This window comes from Lepeophtheirus salmonis, chromosome 1 (assembly GCF_016086655.4).
Source record: "Lepeophtheirus salmonis chromosome 1, UVic_Lsal_1.4, whole genome shotgun sequence".
Classification (NCBI taxonomy): Eukaryota; Metazoa; Arthropoda; class Copepoda; order Siphonostomatoida; family Caligidae; genus Lepeophtheirus; species Lepeophtheirus salmonis.
In genome coordinates this window covers 41880104-41899499 of record NC_052131.2, presented here as the reverse complement: position 1 = coordinate 41899499, position 19396 = coordinate 41880104, and the positions used below count along the sequence as shown (strand labels likewise).

The 19396-nt window shown below is 31.4% G+C and overlaps 1 protein-coding gene across 1 annotated transcript; it reads right to left on the bottom strand.

Annotated features, from left to right (window-relative positions):
• Nucleotides 1–12861: 12861 nt before the first annotated feature.
• On the bottom strand, nt 12862–17354 carry eRF3 (eukaryotic translation release factor 3). The gene is made up of 9 exons (XM_040724961.2): nt 16725–17354; nt 15628–15845; nt 15086–15469; nt 14892–15028; nt 14434–14577; nt 14190–14364; nt 13962–14135; nt 13631–13889; nt 12862–13573 (listed from the first exon to the last, which is right to left on the bottom strand). Exons 1-9 carry the CDS (start codon nt 16858–16860, stop codon nt 13524–13526), a joined length of 1677 nt encoding a protein of 558 aa, XP_040580895.1. The 5' UTR covers nt 16861–17354; the 3' UTR covers nt 12862–13523.
• Between the last annotated feature and the right edge of the window lie 2042 nt (nt 17355–19396).

Genomic DNA, 19396 nt, shown 5'->3' with positions numbered 1-19396 from the left:
AAAACAACACAAAAATCATAACGACTTTTTCTTATTCCCAAAACTGAAGAGACCTATGAAAGGACGACAGAGATTGGCAACGATTGAGGAGATAAAGATTGCATCACTTTAAGAGCTCGAAGCTTTACCGAAAAGTGTATATGAGAAGTACTTCGGGGATTGGAAAAAGCGTTGAAACAAGTGTAATGTATCTGAAGGGGATTCCGTAGAAAGAAACAACATAAATATTGATGACTATATAAATATTTTTTTCTAAAAATACAAAGTCACCTTACTTTTTGGACACACCTTGTATATATCTATATATAAAGTAGGGTAGCAAAATGTAGACTTCAGAGGTTTCTGTAGAAACATTTTTCTAATTTTACAAATATAACAAAAAAAAATAATTAACAAAACTTGTAAACAAGGCTTTTGCAAACTTAATATGGCCACCTTCAGCATCAATCACAGCCTTTACACGTCGTCGGAAGGGCTTACGGGAGTTGATAGGAAACTCCACAGACAAGTTCTCCCACGTATTCACTATGAGTTCCTTCAGTGAGTCCACATTTGCGTTGAAGTTTTGTCGGTTTCCCTCTCCAAAGTGGACCACACAGTAAATCGTTAGGGTGACCATGTTGATTTTTGTTTTTTTAGCATATTGACAGATCATACTATTTTCAATTATGCGTGTTGCTTTCATGAGATATTGCAAAAGTACAATTCGTAATGTAGCTATACTTTTTATGTTTTTTCAACCTTAATGAAGCGATCCTAGATACACTATGCAACAAAATGAATGTTTTGGAGCGCCCGCAGGCTGAAATCAACCTTAATTATTGTTATTTAAACCGTAGAACAAAAAAAGGACCATTAAATATTTCAACCTCAACTTTAAAGCCTTTTTTTTTAATCAAGTTTTTTTGAGTATAACTATGATTCTGTGCCATATGTGAACATGAAAAACTATGTAAATGAAAATTAAAGTAAATAACAAATTGATACAAACATTTCCACGTTTGAAAAATGAATTATTTATTAATTTATCTTGAGAACAATTAATAAAAAATGTATATAACAACAAAAAAATTCAAGTAAAATTAAGGACCTTCTATAGAACCTAAGATATTTTTAATTTTTTCTTAAAGTGCTTTATAGCTGAAGTTATAGAAAAGTCCATATATTTCAATTTAAAAAAAATGCCTTTGAAGAAGAACGATTTTGATTGATCTTTGATAAATTTAGTTTTTAATCTTTATTAAGAAATTTAATAAAATAAGGTGGTTAGGTTGCGTTGAATGTAGATTATAATATTATTCTGGGGAAAAAATTGAAGGAGTTATAAGTTTCTACCTAACTATATAATGAATAATTTAGATGTAAGGGGATTAAAACAAGTTTACACATGCTTCATATTCAAAATAATTGATAAGTATTACTTATGGTGTTTTTGTGGCGTCTCCTGCAGACCTTGGACTCTACGTGCGTCTAGACAAAACAGTCTAAGGTGTTGAGGTCTGGGTTCTGCGTCGGCCAGAAGTGCATGTCAGCGTGGAGCAACTCTTCGGGTTTCTTTGTATCGTGGGCTGATGCTACATTTTGTTGAAATACCCAGGGTAATTGCCAAAGATAGATTTGATCAATAGGAGAACTTTGGTGTCCAAATTTTTGAGGTACTCTTCAGCCTTTATCCTAAATTAAACCGCACGGTTTCATAGCCTTCCCGTTGAATGCAAACAGGCCTAACTTCATCAGAGAAGAATTTTGTATGGTGGTAAGACATATTGGTACTCCTCTGCTAAATCTCCAAATATTACTACTCGATCATTCTGTCTCTTGAAGAAAGGGTCAACAGTAAAGGTATTCTCATCAGAAAAGATAAGAATGAGTCCAGAGGTTCCCTTGAGGTGGTTTAGAATCTTTTTTGCACACTCCACATGCACTTTTCTCTGCTGTTCTGTAAACGGAGGCCTTGTAATACACAGCAGATACTTTCCTCCTGCCTTTTTTTAGAGCCCTGGATACTACAGATGGGGACTTCTTCATCTTCCTTTCCACGTCAGGAATTTGGATTTTAATTGAAGGCCTACTTCAGGTGGTTAACGGACACGGAAGTTTTCCTGCCTGCTCTGGGAGAGTGTTTTAGGTCTTCCCCTACCTTCAACCGCATTAATATATTGTAAATCGTCTTATTTAATGCCCCAGTCTGCTCCCATATGGCCTTCTGGGACAATCCTGTGCCGAGGAGCGCTGCATCTCAATTCTATTTTCGTACTGGGTCCTCATGGTGCCCACTTTTTCTTAGCCATCGACAGCTAATTATTTGTTCAACACCATTGATCATCGGAACATTGTAAAAACTGAATCTTAAGCTATCAAAATTTGCATAATAGAGATTATTAAATAATAACAGTTGGCCAAGTATTTAAGACGGGATAATAGTAGATCGGTACACTTTTTCTATGTCAAATAAAGAACCAACTAGGGGGAAATTTAGTATGGAGGACTATATAAATATTCAAAGATAAGTGTATTTTGTATCATTAATTTGCATTGAGAATCTACATAATTTCGACTTAAGGACTTTTTTTTTGTAATGAAGAATCACAAATTTAAATATTTATTTAATTTCTCAATTTAGTTTATAGGGAAAAGGTAATATTTTGAAATTAATTAATTCAAGTATAAAGTAAGGGAGACCGAAGACAGTTGCAACACTTTTTGTTAATAGCTCATGCTCATACTTTACTTCGAGATGGTTTGAATTAGACTCTCTTCCTTTTAACACAACATACTTAAATATTTCCGCTATTGTATGAAGTGGGGGGGGGTGCTAAATAACCAAGTTTTATAACAATGAAATCCCTTTATCCATGAAGATAAGAAAATAGTAAACTACTGGAAATCAAAATGGGACCAACAAATAAAAAGAAATTAAACCTTACTGCCTTTATAATTTTATCCCTCTATTGCCTAGTTTTAATTAAATATTTGACCCTAAACTATTTTAAAAATATGTTATTACATCGTTATACAATCGCATTTCCATATTGTAGATACAAACTAACTATTATAATGGAAAAAATAAGAATTATTTTTCTAATGATCCTACTTTTCTTGACACTCATCCATCAAGAAAAAAAAATATATAAATCTAATCATTTCTAGGGAACACATTACTTTGATTTAATTCAAACATCAGTGTCCAACATTGGCATAAAGTAGTATTCAATGCAGGTGTTAACTCGTTTTTTATTCATTAAGCCATTTGGTGGAGTTTAAACAAGGTATATTGGAAATCTTTCAATTTTTTGTGGTTTTAATATCAACTTTGAGACCCTAAAATGGCGTCTCCTTTAATTATGATGCAATTTATTACGTAAGTGAAAATGTCCCATACCATTCAAATGCAATTTTTCCACAAATTGCATTTGAATGGGACTCGTCAATTTTTGCAACTGTCTCCGTAGCCAGGATCGAAGCTTACAACTAGTGTTGTAGCTGTCCTTATTCAGGACTAAAGTCCGGTCCAGTTCAGTCCTGCATATCAATCATAAACGTTAATCAACTTTATTTCTTCTTTTTTTAATCATTTCTAGTACTGACATCCCGCAGGACCGACGGTCTTAAAGATCGCTCCTAAGAATGGACTGGACCGAAAAAATAAGGACTGATACAACACTATGTAGTTACAACAGTAAAAAAATGATTTTGAGTTAGAAATAACAAAAAAATAGACAATTCAAGATTTTCGAGGAATAAATATCCTTACTTTTCATGATGTTGAAATATTAACTTTTTAATAATTATATTAAAATAGCTAGTTAGTTAGTTTAGTTAATTAACTTTTAACTTATCTAGTTATTAGTTTTTTTTTATCAAAATTAGCTTTTAACTTAAGTAGTACTTAATTTTTTAAACTGTATTATCTTAACTTTTGATTAAGTTAATTAGTTAAAGGGCATTCCACGTCAAGTGTACACTTTTTTGCAATTTACGACATAGTCATCTCCGATTTTGATGATTTTTGGTGAGCTGGCTTTTTTATATGAAATAAGAGAGTTTGTGAAATATTAGGGTTCTGTGACTCACCTGGGCTGTTCTAGGCCCGCTCAAAGTTGGGCCTGATACATTGGACCAATGTTGTTTAAAATACAATAATTCCCCTCATAGTGCCTCGATTTTAATACAAATTACATCAAAAGATGTACAAGAACACAAACTTTAACTTATATTCTATCATAATCTTTTTTTAATCAAAAATAAAAGTTTGGGGCTCTGGTGCAGCCATCAAAAGGGCGCCCCTGCCAAGCAGCACCCACCGATTTTGTTTTAATTTTCGTAGAACATGTATCAGTATATGTTTGAAAACATATTTAAAATTCAGAGTGGGATCTTAATGGGATCACTTCCAACAAGAGCACTATTTAGAGTATATAGAGCTGTTTTTATAGTATATTGGTATTATTGTTGAGGATTCAAGTAGAGTGTTACCTGGTAAAAAAGATTATGTTGTAATACGAGAGCCTACTGGCAAGAAATACATACAAAAGCGATTAATTCTGAACGATTTAAGAGAACTTTATCACAGATTTAAAGATACAAGACATCTTAACATTTTGCATTAAAAAAATCCATTTGGGATTAACTCTTGGTTGTTGATCTAATAATTAAGTGATATTTCATCAATAATGATCTTGATTTGCAACGATAAAAAATTTTATTGTTGCAAATAATCAGATGTATTTAATTTATGTATTTTCATTTAAAAAAAATACAATTTTATCAAAACAGAAAAAATAACAAATTTAATTAACAATAGCAGACTTAATTGGTTAATATTCGAACATTTAGGAAACACATTAATAAGTAGGAAATAGATTAGATAATTATCTATTATGTATTATAATACATTGGCGGAAATCCTAAGGAGACCGAAAGATAAAAAAAAGTTGAAAAACATATCAAACCAAGTCCGATATATGTTTACAATAATTAAAATTTTATATATTGAAAGTAAAATCACGAATAAATTAAGAAACATCTTAAAAATCAAGTGATAGGTCAAAATAGTTTCTCAAAGAAATGAGTCATTGAAAAAATTGGTATGAAATCATTTACTTAAAAGTTGCTTATTTTAAATAAAAATTTACGGAAATTAACTTCATCTCAGCAACCGGTCCAAAATAGTCTTTAAACGACTGTTTCCTTGCGCACTCGACATGTCTATGTGCCGAAAAATAACATATTACGTTATGTGTTAAATACTTTAAAAATGTCTTAGTTCTGCTAACAATCAAATATAAAAATGGTTTGATACCCAAGGTGGTGGTGGTGGTAACATACTTAGAGACAAGTAAAGGACTCAATGGAAAAAGCGGACACACAAAAAATATACAACAATAATAAAAATATTATTAAAGCTACAACTATTACACCGACAGATATAGGAGTTGTTATTTTCTCAGGATTCATGATTTAAAATGGTTATTTTTTGTAAAATAGGTCTTAATATTTTTTTAATTATTTTTTTAAAGAATTTAATAAAAAATTAATTATTTTAATAATAAATATAAAGTTAAAAAAGAACTAAATAATATTATATTTGAATTTTACACTTTAAACTTAAATAATATTATTTGGAAATAATGCATTTAAATAATTAAATGTACTAGCCAATGATCAAGACATGTGTTGCACAATTTAATGCATACTTGTACTAGCCCAAACCTTGTTCCTCACTCCTCCTTTCTCTGTTCGACTCTTTCAAGAAAGTTTTGCGTGCATCTTAGCACGAACTTGGCAATATTTTCTCATAATTTTTGTCTTCATATTATGACAATCGGGTAGGGATATATTTGTTGTTTCTTTTTCAAATAGATCTTGCAGGACATCGGTTATATATTTTTTAAATTTAATTTTTTCATTAAATTTTTGAGTTTTAATAAGGTTGCAAAATCGCTTCTTGGTTGTAATGAATATATTTTTGAAGACTTCTTTGATACAACAGCATGAAGATTGGACGATATAATCATTTAAATTGAGGACGTCATACCTCTACAACTACCTTACGAACAATACTAAAATGATAAAGATTAAATCAAGATCGGCTCGAGATCCTCTTATCCAGATTGAGATGAATATCGGTTTAGTCGGTATAATGATTTTTTCATAATTTTGAGATTTATTGCCATCAAATATGTTTGAATGTAAATACCAAGGGGGTAGAGAAGACCAATTTTCACCATCTTGTCAATTCAGATTCTATTTGATAGGTCTGTGATTCTTCTATCTAATGAGGTTCAAAAAATACGAGCAAAAGTGTAGAGCCCTTTGTCGTATTAAATTGTTTTTTCAAAGTAAATCATTGCTTACTAATAATTAGGACCTTTGATTAAAATTACCAATACCTATTAGGTCATTATACATTATAATGTTACATTCAATTTTTTGAAATACTGGAGTAATTTTTAACATGCAGAAGATAATGACCATCCCGGTCCTGTAGAGGCATTTCATCGATTCCGAACTCTATTCCTTGGTCAGTATCATGATTGATTGATTCAAAATCCGTCCGTAGAGATAGAAAACCTTGAAAATGATCATTCAAGCCTCTATGATTCAGGCTATGCGTCCTCAGAAATTATTTAAGACTTTGTTTATCCACGACATAAATCAAATACTAAGCAACAATTAAATCAATTTCATAGGATCTTCAAATAAAGGACAAAGTAGCACTATTACAGCCACTAATCAATCGGATGAGGATTTTGACCAAAATTTGCTGGGCTGGATTGCCAGTTAGGAAGAGTCTGATGACTTTGAATTGGCGGACAATTCAAATTCGCTTGGAAATTCAAAACAACCAATTCTAATCTAGGGATTTACACTTACAAGATAAATAATAAATGGTCAACCGAAACACTTTGATTCTTCATTGTTCACGAGGTGTCTTAATTTCTCCCTCAGATGTATTCCTTGCAGATCTCGCTAAATTTACAAGTAGCAAATCTTACAACTTACAAGGTTAGATTCATTGTAATCTTAGAGTAAAATACAAGTATGGGTTCGCGTTTTCCTTATATTTGTTACGTCATTTCAATGGGCCTGCTAATTCTCTCAAATTATTAAAGTCTTGAGCGACGTTACTTTTTCATGCACCTCGTTAGTAACTCTACAAGAGTTGTTTATGCTTAACTAGGCACCCAATATCTATGGCTTAATAAAAAGTTAGCAACACAGACCGAAAGATAAACAGGATTTAGCACAAGACTTTATATAATCAAGGTGACCCTTTATAAAACTTAATCTTAACGACCATATTAATCATTTTAACAAGTTAATATAGACATTACTACGCAATTAATTTTACTTTCATAAGCTGCAGAGAACTTTAACAGATTGCTAAACACAATTACTTATTAATCATTGACAATCACACAGGAAATCTTATTCTCATAGTTCATATAGAAGAGTTATGCTATACTATAAAGGTTCTCATGCTGAAAACCTCTGCTTAGCATGTCTTAGAAAATCTGATAGACCAGTATCTGAGACACAAAAAGATTTTGTCAAAAATCAATTATTCAATTTCTATACAGAATTTGCCAATTTAATACCAACTAGAATTTGTTCAGGATGCCGAATGAAATTTGCAACTGCACAAAAAAGTGGCACCGTTGTCAAGTGTACTCTTGAATAAAAAAAAAAACTTGTGGATCATCTTCAGTTGTTGCCACCTATAACTAGATTGTCATTGTTAAATTTGTCGCATTGCAAGAATAAAAGGTACTCCGCCCTTAACTAGTGAGTATATTTTAAATTGAATAAAATCAAAAGATAGGCCATCTACTCAAACAAAATGCCCGACTTCTTTTTCCTACAAAGTTTATGTCAAATGCCATTGTAAAATAGGTCCGGGACTCTCACATCCTTGTTTGAAAAGTGGACCTTTGGAACATATCAGCACTGTGTTAACTCCAATGCAAAAGAAAAATTATCTAGCTCTCTGATCAAACAAAAGTTCAATTAGTCTGGTGATAATTTTTTAACATTAGGCACTCGAGGAAACCATATGAGCTTAGCTGTTGGTTCTGAATCTGTCAAACGGCATATATTTTCCAATCCTTTGTCACTTAACACGATTGCAAAAATACAAACAGTAGTTTAAATTTAAGTGATTAAAATAAGTCATCTCAACAGAGAAAGGTTTGTATTAACCCGGCAAGCAATTGCACTTAATCTTGTTTCAGCTATGAGAGATAATGGTAAATTAATTAGTCCCTATTTCAATGTAAGACTCATTTAATTTGAGACCAAATATGCCGATGAAGGAAAATTAACAAAGAGACAAGTTGTGTACTGCAGCAATGTTGCTTCATTCATACAGTTTGTCAATCAAAAAATACATAATTGTAATTACATGGTCAAGCTAGGTTTTAAATGGAGGTGGTGGGTTTCTGAAGGCCTGCATCAATCTTGTAAAACAAACTGGAAGTCCTATCAATTCAGCTTTCAAAAAGAAACTTGCAGTTGCCAAACAATTTTAAGCAAGTAGAGTAAAGAAATTGATGATTATTGGCATTGACAAAGGCATTCATTAAACCTGTGAGAACGTCAAAAAAATGCTGAAACTCATAGGCATATAAAAAGTTGAATTTACTTGTGCAACTGACATGAAGTTAGTCAATATTTGCGCAGGTATTGGCTATCATGCAAGTAAATACAGATACCTGTATTGTGAGAGTTGTTCTCCAGTTAAGGAGAAGTAAGGTGTGTTGTGGGAGCATGCAAGAGTGATAACTATTGGAAGAATTTATCAATGCTTTCAAGCATTCCAAAATGGCGGAGGGCGTATGAATAGAGCAAAATATTTTTTAAATTGTATTCACCCTCCTCTTCTACATGGAGATTTGAATACACAGCTTCTCAAACTTATTCCTCCTCCAGAGCTTTAGCGGTTAATCAAATCTTAGATGGACTGAATCTTGCTTGGGATAACAATGAAGCATACAAATGGGCTGCAAATCACAGTATAATTAGGATTGGCTATCGAGGGGATTGTATGGAAGGGAACCAATGTAAAAAAAAACTCTTGAACTATTTGGATAAACTACAAGACGATTTACCTGTTACTTTGCACTCTTTTATCAGCCTCTTAATGCCTTTAATAAGGTCAGAAAAGATTGCTTAGTAAAGATTTCTCGTCTAGTAGAGAGTCTGATATTGCAGAATTTCAAGAAATATTTTAAAACTGGGACAAAAAGTGACTCCGAAATTGCATTGTACTTTCAAACATATTGCTATGTTTTGTAAAAATGAAGGTTCATAATCAGAACAAGTAAGTGAGTGTGTACATGCCGATTGGAAACATTGCTGGAATCATTTCAAAATAAAAGACACATACGATTTTTTTTTTTTTGGGGGGGCTAGTGTAGTTAAATATAACTAACTTCATCTTTAAAAATTGAGAATATATTTTACATATACAATGCATACATTATAAGTATATAGCTTTTTATAAAATGTGTAAACAAAATTGAGAATATAATCCACGTTAAATAAATATACTTCGAAACTATATATGCTTCTAACGTTGAGGTTTTAAAGACTTATGAAGCAAAAAATTGGTTAAATTATAAAAATGCCTATAATTCCTTTGGATATAGGGTTAAGATTTTATTTTTATATATATCTGTAACCCTGCGGCAATGTAGATTTAATAAATACAAACAGATTTTATGGATTTTTTTTCCCCAACCTAATCCTGATTTAAACACACCGTGTTATATATATATATAACTCAACCCCCTATCTAGTCTCCTTGAGCTACAAAGAACGGTTTTTGTGTATAGCATAAGCCCCCTTATATGACCTCCCCAAAAATCTACACTCCCGTCATAGGCTGTCCCAGCTCAAAAGAGGTACCCATGCAAAATTTCAGCCTCCTAGGTTCAATGGTATGGGAACGTATAAAGGACATCTACACACAATCTTTCTTTTATATATATACAGATTACTTAAGCAAGGACTACTAGAAGTACGACTTCTAGTAGTCCTTGACATAGGTTACAAGAGGGAATATTAAGAGATGTTTTTTTTTTTGGGGGAGAGGGAGAGTTGCTATGATGAGACTTTGTGGATTACCTTACTTAGTCGGATTGATATAGTCTGAAGAATCCAAGAGAAATATAATTCTAATTATCAGGATCTTTTTCGACAACAACGAAACATTCATATTATGATTATTAGTATATTATGTAGTATTTTCTGAATATATTTTTTAACTTTCTTAATTAATTTGACCATTTTCAATGTGATTTCCCTCTCCCTCCCCGGGCCCTATAAGAAGAATTACGTCACAAGATTTCAGCGCGTCCTTGTGACAGATATCAAATGGCCCAAAAAGAACTTAATACAATAAATGAATACTAAAAAAATAATTTTATTGAGGTGAATTATTATAAACAAATGGAATAATTACTTTAATAATAATTTATTTAACTTACTTAATTTCGCATACACATTCTTCGTCTTCCAAAAGGAGAAGGAGCTATTTTATTTTCTTTGATAATTGTAATTTGTATTCGTAACTGTATACACCTTCTTATACTGTCATACTTAGACACAGTTAAAATAAAATTTTATGACATTTATAGACGACTTAATTAATGGAACCGCTACTTCAGTTATTGAGTTTACAATTTCTTCCATTTTTTTAAATTGATTTACATAAGATTTGAATAAAGCCTTTATTTTTGAAAATTGATCCAAACAGTTCTTGGCGCAATAGATTAATTGGTCAACATATAGTTCCTCAACTAATCTTAACTGAAGTGAATTCTCGATGTTTTTATTAGACCAAAGGCGGATTTTGGAGTATGAAGACTTGCAACTTAAAATTTGTACATGGTTTATATTAAATACCGAAGAGAGGTGCATTTTTAAGGACTTAAACTTTGATTCTGGGTCCCAAATTTTGACATCTTTCTCCTTCAATTGTTTAATTCCTTTATTTATGCTTCATAGACTCCAAGTTGGATTTGTATTTTGGTACTTTTTCCTTTAGATGTTTTACCTCAGGAGAAATGTCTGTAATACAATATACAATTATTATTTTCTAACAATAAAGTAACTAATATAATATATATCATTATAAGAAGTTTCATCTTCTATTGTTGATGAAATTAGATTCATGTCCACTAAGTCTATTTTTCTATTTTCGGAAGTAGGAGGTTCCAAATAAGGAGTAGAGTATGTATGATCCTGAAATAGTGGAGATCTTTTTTTACCTGAAATTCGAAATAAAATGTTGCTTGAGATTTCCTTAATTATTAAATTTTCTTAGCATCAACATTGTTCTCCCGAATGAAAATGGGTTTTTTGGAGTTTTTGGTGAGCCTTGGAACTTTTTAAATGTTTAAACAATGTTGGAATGGCTTGAGAGTTAGAACTCCTTATTTCTTCAAAATGTTTAGAGCACAATTGAGAATTATATTATGGTTTCCAAAGATTTCATTTCATTTTTAGGGCCCATTGCCTTCCAAGGAATTGGTCCTGTGGCGATAAAAACCAAAGATTCGAGGAGACAATCATAGCCCATAGGTCGGTTAGTTGGAGAGCACAAGGAAAACTGTAAAGCTTAGTACAGTTGGAGCAATCTCAAATTGCAATAGAACGCCGGTCTTCGTCCCTTTATAGACATTGTTTCTTGTCAAATGCATTACGTAGTTACTCAAAGGACGAATCCTTAAGTTTGTATATCTAGGACTGTGAAATCATACTTTCAATGGATATCAAGCCAATCTATTAGAATCATAACATGTGACTTGGTAGGTCTTTGAACGAATGTATATGTGTATTCTTCTAGTATTATACAATGACTATGACCCTGGAATATGTAATTACGATTGTAATAATGGTCTTCATTGATATTTATCAAAAAATATGAATATCACAAATCTATCCTTCCTATTCATTCATTTCAATTTAGAATAAGAATTCAGCTCAAGTTTCATTAACTTGTTAAACAAGTATTACTATGAATTCCTTTGTGAATGTTTGATTAATAAATGTAAATGCATATTTAATGACGACAGAAACGGCTCTAAAAAAATTAGTAGCAATTCATGTAATTATCTAATTTGGTAAACTGCGGTACGTATGGTTGAAGCAAAATCTATGGGAAGGTTTCAGGCCCTCGAAAATTTCAGATGCCTCATTTTCTCAATATATTATGCTAACACTTGTACGTTAATTCACGAGTCTTTTTCAATATGAATAATCCATCATATCTAACGATATTATAATTGATAACATAATTAAGTGGATATCATTTCTTCCATTCGAACTTTTGTCGTTTTTAGTAACTTTTATTTTATCCTAATCATCTTATATTGGTCATAGGTCATATATCAGTTTCAAAGAACCTTGCCATTTTTTTCCACTTAGTGACTTTTCCTTCTTTCTTTTTTTGGCACCATGTGTATCAAATGCAAACAAGTGAGAGGTAAAAAGTGCCTAAATCTTAGATAGGTACTTTTTACACTGCCCCTTTAAGTGATTTTTATAAGACCGTTCAAGGCGTTACTCTGACTTGTATTTCACTCTCATTCAAAGTAACTTCTTAAAGACCCTCTGATCAAGTGTCATTGAACCCACAGTAACATTTTACCATGAGCGGCCACTTGTACATTGTTAATATATTCAAAAATATGTCAGAGAGTAAGAGAGAAGTCTCGCAAACAATTTACTTTTATGCTACTGAAAATAATGAAACGAGTTATAATCCCAGATCAAGTGAGAATAAAATGCCTCGAAAATGACGAAACAGGAGGAAGAAGCGTGAATCTTCTTTAAAAGAAAAGTAGCTCTTGGATGATAAGTTAGAGACGACCTCATCAATATGACAAGGTAGTTGCATATATTTTTCCATGAAAAAAAAAGACATTAAATAATTCATAACATCATTGCAAGTGTTTAATTAGACTTATTCAAGAATTCATAATATTAAATTAATGATAGTACATGTTCAGACAGACTGAAAGGACTCCTAGTACTTATTAGTCATATTATAAAAATAATTGCATACAAAATTACTTATACAACAAAAAAAAAGAACAAAAAAACAAAAAACAGAACTCTGCAAGTTAAACAGAGCTCCTTCCTGAGTTACCACATATTATTATAAGCATGTATTTAAGCTTTACGCAATCACATAATTATAATCTAATGTAGTACATAAATTTATATATATGGATACATAGGTATATCTTGAAAAATAGCTTTTAATTCACTTAGGGTATGCAAGATAATATAAAAAAATAAGGTGAATTCACTAAGGAAGATGGTGAGTCCTATCAGAAAGCTGCCTGCCTAAAGATTAAAAATTAGAATAGTTTTGTAGCCGAATAATCATTTTTATACGTTGAGAAGAATGAAAAATGAGAGTTATGATTTTTTTTTATATAAATACAAAAGTTTAATAGCCTATTGTTGCACTTATAATCATCAATTGAATTTTATGATTAAATTCCTTCAATTTAGTTAGCGTTAATAAGCTTCAGTACTTTTCCAATAGCGATGGTTTTACCTATGATGTAAATACAATAAGAATTGATTTTCTATTCATGAATATATAAGTACTAACCTTCGTCTCGAAGGGCAAATCGTCCTAATTGTGGATGGTCTTGAAATCGTTCCATGCAAATATTTTCCTGAGCTTCAAACCTAACAATGGCGACTTGGTCTTGTCTAATAAAACGAGGGCGAGTTTTAGATTTCTCATTCGTTTTCTTGTCTACTAAGCAAATAAGGCTAAGAAGCTGGACCTCTTCGATGATGGCTTGTAAATGGAGGACGAATGATTTGCCGGCACATATGATACTTTTGTGTTCCAATATCATTATCTAGAGGGAGGGATATCAATGAGGAGTTTGTGGCAAGAACAGTACATTTGACTATGATAAGATATATTTTACCTGAGCATCAAAGACTTTGCAAGATTTTATAGGATTATTAGGATCGCATAAGACAAAACCAGGAGTTATGTCATTTTCCTCTACTCCCTTCAATTTAACTTTCACATTTTCTCCGCATGAAATATGAGTAACTTCAATATCGTCAGACCATAATTGATCAACTTTTACATCAGTCTATAAATTCATTTATTAAATTTAGAGGTACATTATCTAAAAATATTATCTTACTCTATTAGGGTATATAGACAGTGTTTGTCCTTTTTTACAATCTCCAGATTCTACTTTACCGATTACTACAGTGCCCATGTCCGCAAACTTGTCGACAATGGGCATCATAAAGGGACCATTTGTATTCCGCTTTGGTGGAGGTAAAGAATCAATGTAGGAAATAAAGGATTCACCCCTAAACAATGAGAGTCACAACAATTATCAGATGATAAGATCTTAAAATATTATGCATCATAACACTTACTTATGCCAAGGTGCAACATCTCCTACGCATTCTTTAATTCCAGATCCCATTAATCCAGAACAAGGCATAAACATGATATCTTTAGCAGTATTGAATCCAATTTTTTTTAAATAAGGTGATAAATTATCTTTGCAATAATTATATCTGCGAAGTTCGAACAAATTAGTTATTAGACAAAAATGCATCATACACAAGTCCAGCATTAGACCACTGCGATCATAGTGGGCCCCACTTCTGATGGACTTGATTAAAAATAGATAGTTCGAATCAAAAGGAAAAAAAAAGTCATTTTAGAGATAAGATGATTTTAAAAGTCATTAAATGAAATATAGACAATATTTATTAGTTAAGACCATAAGAAGTCTGGGGTTTTCCTAAAAGAAAGAGCCCACACAATCCGTTTCGAATAGGACCCGTATTAGCTATGACCGGCCCTGCATGACAAGTTACAAAATTACCTATCTTCGCTCCAACCAACAGTAGGATCGTCCATTTTATTAATAAGAATCACCAAATGCTTAACACCGGCTGTTTTGACCAACATTGCATGTTCGCAGGTTTGGCCACCCCGCTCAAAACCAGTTTCAAATTCTCCCTTATAATTGAAAAAAGAGGGGGAAATTGACATAAGTGCAACATAGTTTTAACTTACTTTTCTTGCAGATATAACTAACACCGCCAAGTCAGCTTGAGCAGCTCCACCAATCATATTTGGTACAAAACTTTTGTGACCAGGAGCATCAAGAATTGTAAAATGCTTCTTTTCAGTTTCAAAATATGCACGTCCTACTTCAACTGTTTTTCCCTTCTCACGTTCTTCTTGATTTGTATCCATGCACCACGACAAATACCAGGACTCTCTATTCTTCTCTTTCGCCTCTCTTTCATATTTCTCTAGAGTTCTTTTATCTACCATCCCTGTAAGATGCATGATTTGGCCTCCAATGGTTGATTTTCCAGCATCAACATGACCAATAAATACTACGTTTACGTGCTCCTTCTCTGTTGTAGTTTCAGACATTACTTTGGGTTTAATCTAAAATTAGATAAAAAACATGTTAAAAAATATTAAAATTATTTACATAATAGGGATTTTTTAAACAATATCAAGACGAAAAGTCCTAAGATTAAGCATTGATGGTATTGAGTACATTAACATCCTTAATAAAATATATATATCCCAAATATCCTTACTTTTATACGAGGTTTAGAAGCATTTTTACTGTTTTCACTATTTTCCTCAAGAGATACATCTTCATCCTCAGGAGTTGTAGCAACACTCGAAGATCCAGAATGATCCTCCCAACTTTCTATGGGTTCCTTCTGAGAACCAGCAGACACTTTTTCTTTCTCTTCTGTAGAAGTACCGTCGGCGGGAACAGCCTCATCTGGTGAAGTTTTGGAATTTTCGCCTTAAATTTGAAATATAGACACATAAATACATATACAATTATTAACATCAAGTAAATTGTTCCAAGGGTAAAAATAGAATTATAATTCTACGATAAATAACCATGTTTAAGGGTAAAGATAGAGTTATAATTCTACGATAAATAACCATGTTTGAAATAAGATTTGGACATTTATACTATGGACTTAGTTTATGACCACCTTTTAAATTAGTAAAACATTCATTCAAGACTATTTACTTTGAATTAAATCGATGTGGTCGGTAATTAAACAAACTCATTTATGGTCATAATTAATAACATAACAAAAACCTTTCCATCCCAAAAAACAATATTGTGATACCATTTATGTCTAATATATATAATATTTCCTAGATATTTGTAAAGAAAGTAGTAAAATAGTTCACATTCTTATGGAAATAACATATGGATGAATATTTAAATTCACATAAAAAATAAATAAATCTGCTTCAACAGGTAAAAATTCATATGAAAATGTCATTGAAAACTAATTTTTTAGAAGGTGTTTAACCCAAAATGAAAAATACATGGCTTTAAGCCATTACAAAATATGAATAATAATTGTGAATTCATTGTGCCTCATGTGTTTTCCTAAAACAATCCTTTTTTTAGGCAGTAGTTGAGAAATAAATGATTAAAAAATTACATCAATAGACATTCGATTGGATATTAATATTATATATATAAAATTTGGCATAACTGGGGATCAAAAATAAATTCTGAGCATTAATGAGGAGATAAATTAAATAACTATTTAAAAAAAATGGACATTAGGCACGAAAAATGAAAAACAGGGCAAGGAACTATGGAACATGATAAATGACGGAAATTAAGAAGGAAGGAATGAAGATTCGAACACACTTTCTGGTTTTTTGAGAAAGGATGGAACGAATGCCGGTGCAAAAACGTTAGGTACAAAAACCGGAGCATTCACGTTGAGGTCCGACAACTTGGAGTTGACGTCGTCACGATCTTCCCAACTCTCCGGTGCGGACATCTTTCAGGAAAAGCTACAAAGATCCTCAATACAGTAGAACAATTCTCAGAATTAGAAAGGATGGAATGATGGTTGGAGGTTCCCTGGATGTTCTCTCCTAGTAAACCCGGACTCCTTTTTCTTCTTCTTCCACGTGAAACGCACACAAATAGAGGGAGTAATAAACACGCCTTACATTCACTTATGACATCACGCAACCTCACACTCTCCCCATCCACTAACACATCATGCCTGCTACACTCATGTACGTCTGGGACCATATAAAGGGGAACTTAAAACTTCTTTTTCATTCACGTAACCTTTGGACGCGTGTAGGTACTAGGTACCAAGGTCTGTGCCAATGACTTCTATTCTTATTAATCATTATTTCTATACTCAATAACAACATAAACTCCTCTAGATCTTCTACGGAATCATCGTATACTTTTACCTATAAGGACTATGGAGCTCTATAAAAAGACATAATAATCTACTAAAAGATCCAGTGAGGAACTGAGAGATCTCTCTTTCATTGAAGTTTTTGTGTCTTTTTCTCCTTAAGTCCACTCTGCTAATCTCCATCACATTGATATCAATTTAATTTATAAGGTGTAGTTTGTGATATATGATATATATGTTATATGAATCGTTTTATAACTTGCACACTTTAAACCTTATCCCTGATTAGAGATTTCTTCATTATTTTGAGTCTCTTTTGTGTTAAGAAACAAGTGGAAGATGACTCTTAAAGATAATACTCTTTTCTGCTATTGCATATAAATAGTTATTGTATCAAATCATACTAAACTTATATTATTGAACTGAAGAGTTGTACAAACAAAACTATAATGGAAAATACAATGAGGAACAAAGAAAGTTCTCATCCTCCACCCACAGTTTCTTCATTGAAACTTTCATGTTCAATCCTCCTAAAGTCAAATCAGCATCAATTCCTACTTTAAGTAAATTCGTTCCTTGATAAAAGTTGTTCAGTCTTTAATCCCTATAACGCACGAATCACTACTGAATAGTCTCTATCACAAATATAAATTACTTTTTTAAGTTTGAACTGGTGCAGTACTACCAATATAGACAATTATATATCTTCACACTTCAAGTCTCTCCCCAAATTTGCTTAGTACTCTTAAGCCTATTTTGCCTTTGAAAAACTAGTAAAAGATTATTTTAAACTCTCAAGAATAATATGATCCTCTAATCTCCATATTTTGGTCTGGAATGATTTATTCTTTTAACCTATTACATATAAATAATATCAAAAATATTGGGAACTGTTAAGTGATTATGTTTTTTTTTAATATAAGTAAATTTTTAACTTCAATAGCTTTATATTGGAATGTCTTAATTTTGTTGTAATTCCCAAACTTATTGACTCAGGAATTATCTTTTAAACATCTAAATTGCCTATTAGCATATTGGAAGATAACTTTTGCGACAATCTAGTATCTTTACAAAAATAAATAAATTACTAAATGTGTGCTATACAATATTTTTAATGTAACAAAATAATTAGAAAATTTAAGATATTCTTCTAAGTTTAAATTCCCTATTTATGAAATCTCCTTAATTCAATTTTTTTAAAGTATTGATTTATTTGGTTTTATTTTGGACTCCTGTCAGGCGAATAGATTTCAAAATCCTATTCTCTTATTAGTTGAAGAACTATTATTGGTCTGTATTAAGAACTATTCCAATCAATATGAATGTGGGGATGCTTTAGAAAATTTTATTTCCCTAGTATAACTAAAATTTACATATATCTCTCTCGAGAGATATATGTAAATATATATAGATACATCGAAAATAGGCTTATTTAAGGCATCATATTTGGTTATGTTAGCAAGATTTGAACTCTATATTTATTGATAAAGATAATATAAATGAAAAATCAAGATCTTAATATATTATTGATTTCTTCGCTATACTGGTAGGTTTTTCTATTATAAATGTACACCGAATTTTAAGATAATGAAAGATCTATAGAAAATATATTGAAAAATAATAATTAATGACTTAAATGTAGTCGTTTAAGGTGACAATATAACTCATAATTAAGGTGACTCTAATAATAGTCTACGGTATCAATAAACCAAGGAAGCTAAGATTTCCTTGATTAAACGTAGATAGATAAAATAAATATGTTCTTCCTTTTTTTTTTTTTTTTTTTTTTTTTCATACCTACAAGGGAAAATGAGATGCAAGTCCCCTATTATCACGTCGTTATCTTTATTGTATCACGCAACCTTTTCTCCAAAAAGAAACGGGGGGAAAGGCTCTAAATCATCTGTTAGTTGCCAAATATGAAATATGTCAACAACACATAGCGCTATATATATTTTATATACTCACACACTATTATTTCTTCACCATTTTAATAATATATTACATATTATTAAAATCTACATAGTATTTTATTCGATACTGTATTATAATATTACTTAATAATATTAGATTAAAAGAGTAGTTATGATTTGTTATTATATTATTTCTATGAAGAAATAGTCGAAATTTCTTCATAGTAATAATAGAAAGACCAATA